Here is a 14,400-nt window from a genome sequence, read left to right on the forward strand (position 1 = left end):
TGTGACTGTGTGTGCAGGTGTGACTGTTATTCTGTGTGACTGTGTGCATGGGTGTGACTGTGTTATTCTGTGTGTATGACTGTGTGGGTGTGACTGTGTTACTCTGTGTGTGACTGTGTATGACTGTTATTCTGTGTGTGTGACTGTGTGTGCGGGTGTGACTGTGTTATTCTATGTGTGTGACTGTGTGTGTGGGTGTGACTGTGTTACTCTGTGTGTGTGTGGGTGTGACTGTTATTCTGTGTGTGTGACTGTGTGGGTGTGACTGTGTGTGACTGTGTGTGTGGGTGTGACTGTGTTATTCTGTGTGTGACTGTGTGTGTGGGGTGTAACTGTTACTCTATATGACTGTATGTGTGGGTGTGACTATGTGTGTGACTGTGTGTGGGTGTGACTGTTATTCTGTGTGTGTGACTCTGTGTGTGTGACTGTGCAGGTGTGACACTGTTACTCTGTGTGTGTAACTGTGTGTGGGTGTGACTGTGTTATTCTGTGTCACCGGGGGCAGCAAGGGCCCCAGAATCCCCAGGAGCACCTCAGTGCACTCAGCACTGGCTCCAGTGTCACCCCCGAGCAAAGGCCCCTGATTCCTCCTGTCAGAGGAAAGAGAGTCCACAGGGCCTGGGTTGCCACCCTTCTCCCAGTGATGGGTACTCAGAGGTAATGACTCTTTCCAAGTTCAAGAACATCCTTTTAATCACAAACCACTCATCCACAAATGTGGCTATGGGGTAAGCAGCCTGGGCTGGGACCCTTTCCAGAGGTAAGTTGGGGTCACGTCTCTGTCCCCTTCCTAGGGTGGAAGTGGCCTCCAGCCGGGGGGGGCTTCCAGGTTAATGCCAGAGCCTCGACTACTTTGGACTCCTGTGAGCTCTTCTTGGTTGGAAGAAGGGGGGGTATTGCAGGCCTGCTCTGTCCCAAGGCTCCAGAAGCTGCCCCCACCCAGGCCTGCCTGGCCTCACCCTGAAGCCTGGGTGCACGGTAGCCTGGGCCCTGCCTACACAATGCCCTCTGTGTGCTTGCTCTGCCAGACCACCAGTGCCGTCACCAGCAGGGTCACCGTGATGGGGACCACGATGAAGGGGTAGAGGACGCTGCCAGGCGGGTCCCGCACGGCCCTGCCTGAGATGGGGCAGGCCCTGAAGTAGTGCCCGTGCACTGCCAGGAAGAACCTGTCCACCTCTGCGTTGGGCCAGAAGCAGCCTAGCTTCTCCGCCATGTGCCAGGTGCAGTCGGCCAGCTCCCTGTAGCTCCTGTGGATGGAAGAGGAGGTGGTGAGACCCTGGGCAGGCAGGGGAAACAACGCGGGACCCCAGCCGGGGGCGCTGCACCGTGGCCCCTCACGCGGCCCTGGAGCTTGGCTTGGAAAAGGCCCGGCACCGAGGCAGTGGCCCTGGATTCAGGACGGCAGGGCCCCAACGGCTCCAGGGGGACTCCCAGGCAACCTGCATGGCGGCCCGTGGTGCAGGAAGCCCTGGCGTGGCTGTGGGGCCTCTCACAGCTCTGTCTGCACCGGAAGGACGACCTAGGCTGGGTGGCCAATGAGGCCCACACCTCTGCCACTGGCTCCTCTGCCACCAGCTCCTTCTGCTACCCCGGGCAAGGTCACAGACTGGTGTCGCGTCTGTGTGTGACTGTTATTCTGTATGTGACTGTAACCATTGTTCTTTGTGTGTGACTATGTGTGACTATGTGTAACTGTTATTCTCTGTGTGCAACTGTGTGACTGTTATTCACTGTATGACAGTGTTATTCTCTGTGTGACTGTGTGTGACTGTTATTTACTGCATGAGTGTTATTCTCTGTGTGACTGTGTGTGTGACTGTTATTCACTGCATGAGTGTTATTCTCTGTGTGACTGTGTGTTATTCACTGTATGACTGTTATTCTCTGTGTGACTGTGTGTGTGACTGTTATTCACTTTGTGACAGTGTTATTCTGTGTGACTGTGTGTGTGACTGTTATTCACTATATGACAGTGTTATTCTGTGTGACTGTGTGTGACTGTTATTCACTGTGTGACAGTGTTATCCTGTGTGACTGTTATTCTGTGTGTGACTATTTTCTGTGTGACTGTGTGTGTGTGTGACTATTCTGTGTGTGTGACTGTGTGACTGTTATTCTGTGTGTGGGTGACTGTGTTATTCTGTGTGTGTGACTGTGTGACTTATTCTCTGACTGTGTAACTATAATATTCTGTGTGTGACTGTGTGTGACTGTTATTCTCTTTGTGACTCTGTGTGACATTGTCTCTGTGTGACTGTTATATTCTATATGTGACTGTGTGTGTTACTGTTATTCTCTGTGACTATGTGACTGTGTAACTGTTATTATCTGCATGTGACTGTTATTCTGTGTGTAACTGCGTTATTCTGTGTGTGACTGTTCTCTTTGTGACTGTGTGACATTGTGTGACTGTTTTCTATGACTGTGTGTGACTATTTTCTGTGTGTGACTGTGTGTTACTGTTATTCTGTGTGTGACTGTTATTCCCTGTGTGTGACTGTGTGTGAATAGCTGTGCTATTCTGTGTGACTGTTATTCTGTGTGTAACTGTGTAACTGTTATTCTCTGCATGTGACTGTAATTCTGTGTTACTGTGTGTGTGACTATATATATATATAACTGTGTTATCCTGTGTGTGACTGTGGGTGTGACTGTTATTCTCTGTGTGTGACTGTTATTCTGTGTGTGTGTGTGAGACATTCTATGTGTGACTGTGTAACACTGTGTTATTCTGTGTGACTATGACTGTGTTATTCTCTGTGTGTGATTGCGTGTGTTATTCTCTGTGTGTGACTGTGTAACACTGTTATTCTGTGTGACTGTTACTGTGCTATTCTCTGTGTGTGACTGTGTTATTCTCTGTGTGTGTGTGTCCCTGTGTGTGAGTGTAACTTGTTATTTTCTGTGGGTTTGTAACTGTATTATCCTCTGTGTGTGTCCCTGTGTGTGTAACTGTCATTTGTGAGTGGTGTGACTGTGTTATTCTGTGTATGAACCTGTGTGTGCAGATGTGACTGTGTTATTCTGTGTGTATGACTGTGCGGGTGTGACTGTGTTATTCTGTGTGTGACTGTATGTGCAGTGTGACTGTGTTATTCTGTGTGTGTGACTGTGTGTGTGGACTTCACCACAGGGCCCCTGACCCTATCCTGCCATGGCTGCAGGTGCCTTTACCCACAGGTATGGCTGCCACCAGGCTACAGGGAAGGGAGTGGAGGTGGCTGTGCTGAGCCAGGGGCCCGGGTGGCACGGGCAGAGGGTGTGCCATTGGGGTGTTCCTTGGGCTTGGCTTGGAGAGCAGCCAACGCAGAGTCCCCTCTGCTCCAGGAATTCTAACTCTCGAAGCCGCAGCAGATGAACTCATTCCCACCCTGCCCCTTAGGTGCTCTCAGGACTCTGCTCCCCCAGGGTTCTCTGGGAGAGCAAACACCATCTGTTTCTGAACAACTTTTTCCATAGACAGGGGTTTGTAGGCCACAGCCTGCCCTTTGAAATGAAGTGGACAAAACCCAAGTGGACCCAGCCATCGGTGCTTTTCTGTGTCATCTTCCAACCCAGGACGTGGGTGCCAAGTGCCTCTTCCAGCAGAGGAAACTGAGGCTCTGAGACAGCACTGGACATGGGTAGAACCCAGACCATGCCGGCTCCTTCTGCCTCCAGCCCTGCATTTCCCCCAACCCCGTGACCTCCTGCTTCGCAGAACAGCCCTGAGACTCAGGAAGAAAGGCCCCTCTGGTGTTGCATGGGGCTCAGAGCCTGTTCTCAGGGACTGACTGCCTGAGGGGTCTTGGTGGCATTCACTGTTGTCACCATTCCATGATAACTGCTGTTATCATGCAGATCCACTGGGTGCCCCTGCATGATAGGCACAGGCTTAGCAGGGCCTGTGTGTGATCTCGCTCACGCTTGGGGACCGCTGTTACCCATCGTTTTATAGACAGGGAAACAGAGGTTTGGGAAGGCTGGAGGGCTTCCGGGTGAGAGGGCCAGGGTGTGACTGCACAGGTCTCACACCTCACCACTGTCCCTCGCCCTTGGTGGCCAAATCTGGCCACAGCTTGGACACTTCCTTGTCTGGGTCCAAGTCGCACTCACTGGGGGTTGAGGCCACAGTGGGCATCCATAAGCCAGTAAGCCTTGAATGAGCCCTTGCCCCACAGGGGCAGCCTGAGTGCCTCTAGGGCAGTTGTCAAGTCCTCTTCACCCCCGTATCCACGATGCTAGTGTGATGCCAGGCTTGCCGTGGCAGTTGTGCCACCAGGGCTGCAGCCAGGGTAGGAACAGGCTCAAAGCCCTTTCCACCATCCCAGACTCTTCTCTCCTGGGACCAGATGTCTTAGGCTGCTGAGGGAGGAACAGCACAGCCTGTCGCCCCCAGGGCACAGACAAAGACCATGGCTGGTGGAAGGATAGGAAGGAACTCTTTTTCTTTGGAAGGGCACCAGGAAACCATCCTGGCCTAGGATCCTGCACTATACAAAACAGAGGCCTTGGCTGGGCATGGTGGCTTATGCCTGTAATCCCAGCACTTTGGGAGGCCGAGGCTAGTGGATCACAAGGTCAGGAGTTTGAGACCAGCCTGGCCAAGATGGTGAAACCCTGTCTCTACTAAAAATACAAAAATTAGCTGGGTGCAGTGGCGGGTGCCTGTAATCCCAGCTACTCAGGAGACTGAGGCAAGAGAATCGCTTGAACCCGGGAGGTGGAGGTTGCAGTGAGCTGAGATCACGCCACTGCACTTGAGCCTGGGTGACAGAGCAAGACTAAGACTCTGTCTCAAAACAACAACAAAAAACAGTGATCTCTTCTCGCTGGGGAAGGGACAGGACAGTCGCACCCAAGACCCCAGCAGGGTTTGTCTGCCACAGGAAAAAGGGGTAGGAATTCTGAGGCGAAGGGCACAGGGAAGGGCCTGTCTAAACTGAGGCTGGATCAGGACACAGAGAACCCTCCCCAAGCCTTTGAACATAACCTTGGTGTAGAATAACAAGCAGTACCTGTCTACTGCCAAGAGAAAGTGGGGCGAGATCCATGCTGCAGCACAGGCAGGCAAGGGAAAGCTGAAAGCAGAGGGTGGGGCACCACACTGAGAAATCTCCTCCAGTGCCCTAGTCCCAACCCTGGGCACAAGGCAATGGCAGCTCATTGCTAGAGGTACTTGAGGCCTATGGTACATTGAAGATAACCATAACAATGACAAATCCCAAACCCAGTTCAATTCCTAACAAGATTGACTCAAATCCCACACTAACAGTCTGACAGAAGAGGCTTACCCATTTCCACATGTAAATACTATCGATTGTAGTCACCTCTGTTCTATACATGAATGTTCAGTATTCAATAAAAATTTTATATATATATATATATTTTGCTGAGAAGCAACAAAAAACAACCAATCCATTGCCAAGAGGCAGAACAATGAATGGAATTAGACTCAGAGATGACCTAGATGTCAGACAGGTATGTTAGAATGGCTAGTATGATAATGGGTCTAGTGGAAAGGGTAGACAATATGCATGAACAGATGGAGAATTTAAGCAGAGAGGTGGAAACTCAAAGTCAAAGACAGGTTGCTAGAAATAAAAAGACATAGCATCAGAGAGAATTCCTTCAGTGGGCCCATCAGTGGACACGAAAACTGAGGAAAGAGAGAAATTGAAGATATGTCAGTAGAAATTAACCAAACTGAAACACAAAGAGAAAAAAAAAGTTGGGGAAGACTAGAGCATCCAAGAGCTGTGTAACATGACAATCCTGTAAATGACATCAACCTCAACTCATAATGTGAGAGTCCCTGAAGGAGGAGAGGGAATGGAGCAGAAGAAATATTTGAAGAGGTAATGGCTGAGGCTTTTAAAAAAATAATGAAAGACATAAAATTGCAGATCCAAGAAGCTTGGAGAATCTAAAACAGGACAGAAAACAAAGCAGCTACAATAGCAAACAACCACGTAGACACATCAAAGTCCAACTGCTGAACACCAAAGAAAAAGGAAAAAATCTTGAAGTCAGAAGAAAAAAGACATATAAAAGAACAGTGAGTTATAGCAGATTTCTTAATTTCTTATCAGAGGCTTGTCATGCGGGAAGACAATGGGCAACATTTTGAAAGTATTAGGGGTTGGGGGGAGGGGAAACACATTCTTGTTTTCTATGCCTAGGAATTTTCTATATTCTAGGAATTCTATACCTAGAAAAAAATACCTTTTGAAAATGAGGTTGACGCTGGGCACATTGGCTCACACCTGTAATTCCAGCACTTTGGGAGGCCAAGGCAAGCGCATCACTTGAGGTCAGGAGTGAGAGACCAGCCTGGCTAACATGGTGAAACCTCGCCTCTACTAAAAATACAAAAATTAGCTGGGCGTGATGGCGGACACCTGTAACCCCAGCTACTCAGAAGGCTGAGGCAGGAGAATTACTTGAACCTGGGAGGCGGAGGTTGCAGTGAGTTGAGATCATGCCATTACACTCCAGCCTGGGTGACAGAGCAAGACTCTGTCTTGAAAAAAAAGAAAAAAAAAAGAGGTTGATATAAGAACCTTTTGAGAAAAAAGAAGCTGAGAGAATTCATTGCCAGCAGACCTGTGCTACAAGAAATGTCAAAGAAAGTTCTTCAGTCATAAGAAAGAATTTGAGATCCACATGAATAGATGACGGGCTCCAAAAACAGTGAAAATGAAGATAATAGAAGGATATTTTTCCTTATACTTAATCTGGAAAGTGAGTAAATGGATCAGAGGTCATAAATCAAATGTGAGGAGACCCTCGGGGGCTTTAAGAGGCTATACAGAAAAAGTAGGGGCCTCTCCAGCATCCCAGCGCCCCTCTACCCCAGCCCCTGTCATACGGTCACTGTTTTTCCTCCCTGGCCGCCCTCTAGGTCACTGCCCTGAGTGCATAGCGCCTCCCTTAGCCCATGCAAGAGGCCCAGTAGATGCGGCATGAGGAGGGACAGGCAGTGGAGGGTGTGCCCTGCCTGTGGGCACTGGGGTGTGTGGTCTTTCCAGGTGAGCAAGGACTCATGTTTCAAGAAGAAAACAGAAGTGGAAAAAGCCACAGGAAGTCGGGACAGTCTGAGTCTCATTGTGGGGAAAAAAACGAATGAGTACATGTTATGTGGCTGGTCCACGGTAAATGTTAGACGTGTTATTGTTGCTGAAAACCAAGTCTAGGCTTCTCGCTACAGGGTTAAACAGTGAGAATGCTGCCTCTTTTTTTTTTTTTTTTGACAGGGTCTCACTCTCTCACCTAGGCTGGAGTGCAGTGGTGTAATCTCAGCTCACTGCAACCTCCGCCTCCCTGGTTCAAGCGATTCTCCTGCCTCAGCCTCTTGAGTAGCTGGGACTACAGACACGGTCCACCACACCTGGCTAATTTTTGTACTTTTAGTAGAGACGGGGTTTCACTATGTTGGCCAGGCTGGTCTCGAACTCCTGACCTCAGGTGATCCACCTGCCTTGGCCTCCCAAAGTGCTGGGATTACAGGCGTGAGTCACTGCATCTGACCAATGAATGCTGCTTTGAATGATGATCCTCTCCCATATCTCAGACCCTCCAAACCCACAGGCAGTTTAGGTTTTGGTGTTCTGCAGATCCAGTGATACGTGATCCTCAACACTGCCCCCGTCCCCTGAGGCGCGGAGCTGTGGCATTTTTAGGAGGAGCTATTGCCATCTCTGCACTGGCCAAACAGAATAGGAAGGAGCGGATGCAGGAAGCCACATCACCACAGAACCCACGCTGAGGCCACGCTGAGGCAGATAGGGCCGTGTGTGGGTGGGCTATTCTGGGACCAGGCACTCTCTCCTTGATACGTTAGCCTTCTGGATTGCAGCGCCACCCGCGTCTAAAAATATCTCTAATGTGCTGTCGGCTGCCCACTTCATCCTGTTTATTTATACAGAAGTGACAGCTGAAACTTTCAATAAAAAATATTCCCCTCAGAGTACAGACATTCTTCTGCCCAACACAACACAGAACTGACTGAAGGACCCAAAATAGTCATGAAAGATACACCCTGACTCTAACTCCCTAAAGTTTCAGTTCTCATGTCACTGAGCAATGATCCTTTTTTGGCTAGGACTTTCCATTCTGGGGCTCGAAGCGAACTTTGCTTGGAATGTTCCTGAATCCTCTGGTGGGAGTTTCCAGCATATGTGGGTCCCAAGTCAAGGCCCGGCACCGCAGTTCATGGTGGTTTACTTGCTGGTAAGAAAGTCTGATCGCCGGCCAGGCGCGGTGGCTCACGCCTGTAATCGCAGCACTTTGGGAGGCCGAGGCGGGTGGATCACGAGATCAGGAGATCAAGACCATCCTGGCTAACACGGTGAAACCCCGTCTCTACTAAAAATACAAAAAATTAGCCGGGCGTGGTGGCAGGCGCCTGTAGTCCCAGCTACTCGGGAGGCTGAGGCAGGAGAATGGCATGAACCCGGGAGGTGGAGCTTGCAGTGAGCCAAGATCATGCCACTGTACTCCAGTCTGGGAGACACAGCGAGACTCCGTTTCAAAAAAAAAAAAAAAAAAAAAAAAAAAAAAAGTGTGATCGCCAATGCTCACAGGTGAGTCGTCTACGCTGGGGACACCCTGAGGTTGCAGTTGTCCCCCAGCTACCCCTGGCTGGCCCTAATATGAAATATGAGAGCCTGGGCCCTGTCACCCACAGACCTGGGTTCAAATCCCAGCTCCACTTCTTACCCAGAGTGACCCTGGAGACCTCATTTGCTTGTTCAAGCCTTAGTCTCCTATTAGGATGAAGAGACAGGTCCTCACTTGACTGGCTCATGAGGTATACATTTCTCATCCTTTTTGAGTTTATACTTAAGCAAAAGGTGACCAGGCAATGTGTGTCTAAATCATCAGAAAATCTGAGGGGAAAGCACTTTTGGCTTTAAATTCACTTTTTACAATTTATTTATTTATTTATTAATTTTAGACAGGGTTTTGCTCTGTTGCTTGGGCTGGAGTGCAGTGTGGCATGATCTTGGCTCACTGCAACCTCTGCCTCCTGGGTTCAGGTGATCCTCTTGCCTCACCCTCCAGAATAGCTGGGATTACAGGCGTGCACCACCACAACTGGCAAACTTTTATTTATTTATTTATTTATTTATTTATTTATTTATTTATTAAGTACAGACAGGGTTTCACCATGTTGGCCACGCTGATCTCAAATTCCTGGGCTCAAGCGACCTGTCCGCCTTGGCCTCCCAAAGTGCTGGGATTACAGGCATGAGCCACCACACCCGGCCTCAGTTCACTTTATCTGCATCAGTATTTGCCTCCCTCTGCCCTGGAAGATTCAGCCTGGTGGCTTCCAGCAGCTTTCATTGCCTGCTGGGGCGGGAGGTGCCACCCCATGTATCCTGACAGCCAGCGTGGGTGATCCACTTGAGGCCGGCTCGGGGAGCTTGTCCCAATGCCAGGCAGACATGGGGTAGGGATTCAGATAGGGCGGTGTATGGGTGGCTACAAAACAGAGAGGAATCCCCATGAGGCATTTAAATCACAGTTTCTTCTAGAAATACAAATGACTACTAGGCATGTGAAATGAAAGACCGCACATCCAGATGGCGCTCCTCTTACAGATGAGAATGCTAGGCTGGGCGCGGTGGCTCACACGTGAAACCCCGGCACTGTGGGAGGCCCAGGCCGGAGGATTGCTTGAGCCTAGGAGTTTAAGACCAGCCTGGGCAACACAGTGAGACCTTGTCTCTACAAAAAAATACAAGAATTTGCCAGTGATGGCATGCACCTGTAGTCCCAGCTAGTTGGGAGGCTTAGGTCAGAGGATCACATGGGCCCAGGGAGGTGGGAGATTGAGGCTGCAGTGAGCTGTGTTCCTGCCGCTGCACTCCAGCCTGGGCAACAGAGTGAGACCCTGTCTCAAAAAAAAGAAAAGAATGCTGAATGCTAGTGAAGGTGTAGGACACTGAGGCAGGCACTCACAGCATTCCTCACAGAAGATAAACTGGTACAATTTTTCTGAAACACAATGTGGCAATATGTATCAATAATGTCAAACTCATAGATGCCTCTTGACCCCATAATTCCATTACTGAGATTTATCCTAAATTAATAATGTGAAATATAGATAACAGTGATCTAAGAAGGTGTCCACTGCAGATTTATAATTATGAAAAACAGCAAACAACAGGACAGTGGTCACAGAAATTATTTATGAGCAGCTCTGTTATGTAGCTGTTAAAATTATATTTAGGAAGAAAATTTTAAGATATAGAAAAATATTTATGTTCTAAAGCTGCGCAAAAGAACAGCTCTCATGCCTGTGATCCCAGCACTTTGGGAGGCTGAGGCAGGAAGATCGCTTAAGGCCAGGAGTTCAAGACCAGCCTGGGCAACATAGTGAAACCCAGTCTCTCTGCTAAATAAAGTTTTAAAAAGCAGCAGCAGGTTAGACCAGATACCATAAACAGCCTGGATTGGGGTAAAATGGTCCACATGGGAAGGGGACACACCAGAGTGTTTCAGGGGTGACCCCCACCAGAATGGTGATAACACAAAGGACTTTTCTCTCAACTTGTTTGGATTTTCTGGGTTTTCTACTTTGAGCATACATACTTTTTATAATTATATTTAACAGCTCATTTTAGCAGGAAGGCTCACAGGAAACTAGATGTTGATGTCACTGCATGTGCAGCTACCACGCCTGGTGTCTGGGGCAGCCTGGGTCTTCCCACCAGAGGGCTCTGATATGCAGGTGGGGCTGGGACCCTCTGGTGACAGTGGCTCACGGGGCAGGCGTGCAGTGCAGACAGGGAGTGGGGACAGGCCATTGGGCCTCTCCAGTCTCAGTGGCCTCCTGTGTGGAATTGGGGGCCCTGCGGGACCCACCTCTGAGGCAGGAAGGGGCCCTGTGGGAGGGTGAGTGGGGGTGCAGGGTGGGCCCCGGGGGCAGGACCCCACTTTCTTCCTTGCTCTAACCCCCCCACCCACCCCCTCTGCAGGGACCTCTGCATCCTCCTGGTCCTCCTGTTCCCTCCTCCATCTCCCTGTCCTTCTGGCCCCTCCTCTTCCTCCTGATCCCGCTCTCCTCCTGGCCCCTCCCTCCTCCTCTCAGCCCCTTCTTCTTCCTCCCAGCACCTCCTCCTTCTCCCAATCCTTTCCTCTTCCACCTTGTCCTTGCTCCAGGCCCCTCCTCATCCTCACTCCAGCCTTGCTCCGGGTGGCAGTGGGGAATCCTCACTGACTTAAGCCCCCCGCCCTTCCCAGCCCCCGGAGGAGAGGCATCCCCCGCGAAGCGCTCCTTCTCTCTTGGCCTTGGGCTGCACCTGTGAGCTCCCCATTTTCCCTCCTCCACCTGAAGCCTGGGCCATTCACTTCTGGCTGTGAACACGTGTGACTCAGGGCCCCCATGCCATGCCTATCCCCTGAGTTATCGTGGCTCCCCTTTCCCTCAAGGTTGCCCTCCCCTCCTGAGGCCCCATCACTGTGCCCAGGATGGGGCAGAAGTGACTTGTCCTGGTGGATGGATTATTACAACTCACATACCAGCTTCCACCTTTCTGCAGTGAGTGAGTATGTGGGGGCCTGGCATCTATGTACCCCTTCTTCTGCCTCCTCCAATTTAGTCAGGGGCAGCCATCAAACACCTCCACCGCCCTCGACTCTGCATGCTGGGCTCAGCCACAACGGGCTCTCCAGGCCACATCCCACACCTGGCACCTGCCCTAACCCACCGTCCACACCTTCCCACCCCTGCTTCACGCCTTCAGGGCTCACCATTGCACCTGTCCCCGGATTCAGAAGCCTCTGTGTGGGTTGCTCAACTGGGACCCCTCCCTCCTGCTGGCCACATTCTAGCCACACTCCCCGCTCACCTGGGTCCCTTCCCTCTTGCTAGCCACATTCTGGCCACGGCGGCCAGCGTTCTACCTCGGGACCTTTGCACGTGCTGTTCCTTTTACCTGGAAAGCTGTTAGCCTCATCTTCACAGGCTCACCCTATGCTCACCCTTCACTTAAATGTCATGTCCTCAAAGAGGCCTTTCTGGATGCTTCCATCATATTTGGCTCCCCCAGCAAAGTGGGGTTTTCCTTCCTAGATGTGTGTTACTTTGTGCCTGTCCATGGATTCATGTGATTATTGAATCACTGTTGGTCTCAACAACCAGACTGCAGACACCACCAGGGCAGGGAGGGTGAGAGCCAAAATCCCACTTACTCTGCTCACAGCGGCCACCTCCAAGGCAAAGTGAAACAAAGGCTAAAGGAAGACAGCGAGAGAGGGCTGTGCCCAGGAGACGCAGACAGAAGGTGAGCAGGGGTGCAGGCTTCCCAGCAGACCCGGCCCAGGCCAGTGAGAAGGGCCATCCGTGGGGCTGTTGGGGATACTCCACCCAGAATAGCCGCAGTGCACAGACGGCCGCAGCTGCCAGGAACGCAAGAACGTGGGGCACTTAAACACACCTCCCAAGGCTAGGTAGATAAACAGTAGCATAAAATGATTATGAAAAATAATGTTAATAAACTGATGCAGTGACTGATAAAGGTTCCATTCTACAGAGACTCAGCCAGCTTTGCAAAGGCCCCTGGGTCCGTATTAGGCAGCAAAAAGAGACTCTACTCATCAAATCCCCAGAGAATACATCATAAGTCAATATTCTTAGGCTACAATATTGAAAACTAAAAATTAGTTTTAAAAAAAGGATATATTTTAAAAAACGGAATTCTTAGAAACGAAAGATCGTTTACATAATTTTGAAGTCATGCGAGAAGTTAAAAATTCAATTACAAAATATTAAGAAACAAGAATGGCAAAATACTATGTGTACAAATGAATGGAATGGGGCAAAAGTGGATTCTGAGAAAAATTAACAGTTGTAAATTATCTTATTAAACAAAAATAAATAAACAAAATAAGTATCCAAAGCAAGATATTTTTTAAAAAGAACAAAATAAATCTCTCCAAATGGCAAATAATTTGTCCATCAATAATTATTAAAAGCTAATATTGGCCAGGTGCGGTGGCTCACGCCTGTAATCCCAGCACTTTGGGGGGCCAAGGTGGGCAGATCACTTGAGGTCAGGAGTTCAAGACCAGTCAGGGCAGCATGGCGAAACCCCATCTCTGCTGAAAATACCAAAATTAGCCAGGTGTGCTGGCACACACCTGTAGTCCCAGTTACTTGGGTGGCTGAGGCACAAGAATCCCTTGAAGCCAGGAGGCAGAGGATGCAGTGAGTCGAGATCGTGCCACTGCACTCCAGCCTGGGCAACAGAGTCAGACACTGTCCTAAAAAAACAAACAAACAAATAAAAAAAGAAAAGAAAAGAAAAATTATAAGAGATTAATGTGTAAAAAAAGTTTGTTAAAAATTGGAAAATCCTCTGTGAATTGGGATACTTTTTGGGAAATTATAAACTATCAAATATTGACTTAAAAAGGAGGAATTCCAAGAAGAAAAATGGAAAGTGTTATTAAAGAATTGCTGTCTCAAAAGGCCCTAGATCCCAAGCAGTTCTTTCAAATTCTTTTTTTTTTTCTTTTTAATTGAGACAGGGTCTCACTATGTTGCTCTGGCTGGTCTCAAACTCTTGGGCTCAAGTGATGCCACCTCAGCCTCCCAAAGTGCTGGGATTACAGGAGGGAGAGGCATGAGCCACTGCAAATTCTTTGTTTTGTTTTTGTTTTTTTTTTTGAGACGGAGTCTCGCTCTGTCGCCCAGGCTGGAGTGCAGTGGCGCGATCTCGGCTCACTGCAAGCTCCGCCTCCTGGGTTTACGCCATTCTCCTGCCTCAGCCTCCTGAGTAGCTGGGACTACAGGCGCCCGCCACCGCGCCCGGCTAATTTTTTGTATTTTTAGTAGAGACGGGGTTTCACCGTGGTCTCGATCTCCTGACCTTGTGATCCGCCCGCCTCGGCCTCCCAAAGTGCTGGGATTACAGGCGTGAGCCACCGCGCCCGGCCGAGCCTCTGCAAATTCTTAATGTGAAAGAAAAAGATGTGGAGCTTCCCAGTTCGTTTAAAAAAGGTAAGAAACCCTGATCCCACGCCTCTTAAGATGGCATGACATGTGTCTCAGCACATGCGCACACGGACAGAACAGATGCCCTTCACTTCTACCTATGACTAGGCACTCAAGTCCTCTATCCAACGCTAACAAGTTTCATCTAGCCACATAGCATATTTTATTTAAAGGAGGGCTAATCTCAGGAATGCTTTAAGCCTGTTACTACAAAATCACACTTTAATACGCCATGGGAAAAAAACACACCATCATTTTCGTACACATTGAGAAGGCATTTGAGAAAACTCAACATTCGTTTCTGATTTTAAAAAAAGCCATAACCCTGGAAACACAGAAAGAGACTATTTTCTTAATGTGATAAAAATCTCTCTCCGCTAGGCGTAGTGGTTCACGCCTGTAATCCC

General features: G+C 49.3%; 2 protein-coding genes across 3 annotated transcripts in view; both read right to left on the reverse strand.

Moving 5' to 3' along the window:
* The window catches only part of UBE2F (ubiquitin conjugating enzyme E2 F (putative)), a 166,367-nt gene that overhangs the window by 128,684 nt on the left and 23,283 nt on the right, over window positions 1-14,400 (reverse strand). The gene's annotated exons all lie outside the window — the stretch shown is intronic.
* Window positions 671-14,400, reverse strand: part of RAMP1 (receptor activity modifying protein 1) — a 139,144-nt gene continuing 125,414 nt past the window's right edge. The window contains exon 4 of one of the 2 annotated variants that reach the window (XM_050751684.1): window positions 671-1,253. In XM_050751684.1, the coding sequence (XP_050607641.1) occupies window positions 998-1,253 (256 nt within the window). In that variant the 3' untranslated portion in view covers window positions 671-997. Of the gene's footprint in view, window positions 1,254-4,654; window positions 5,067-14,400 lie in introns of those variants that run through there. The other variant, XM_050751683.1, reaches the window with a different exon arrangement.

This window comes from Macaca thibetana, chromosome 12 (genome assembly GCF_024542745.1).
Source record: "Macaca thibetana thibetana isolate TM-01 chromosome 12, ASM2454274v1, whole genome shotgun sequence".
Classification (NCBI taxonomy): Eukaryota; Metazoa; Chordata; class Mammalia; order Primates; family Cercopithecidae; genus Macaca; species Macaca thibetana.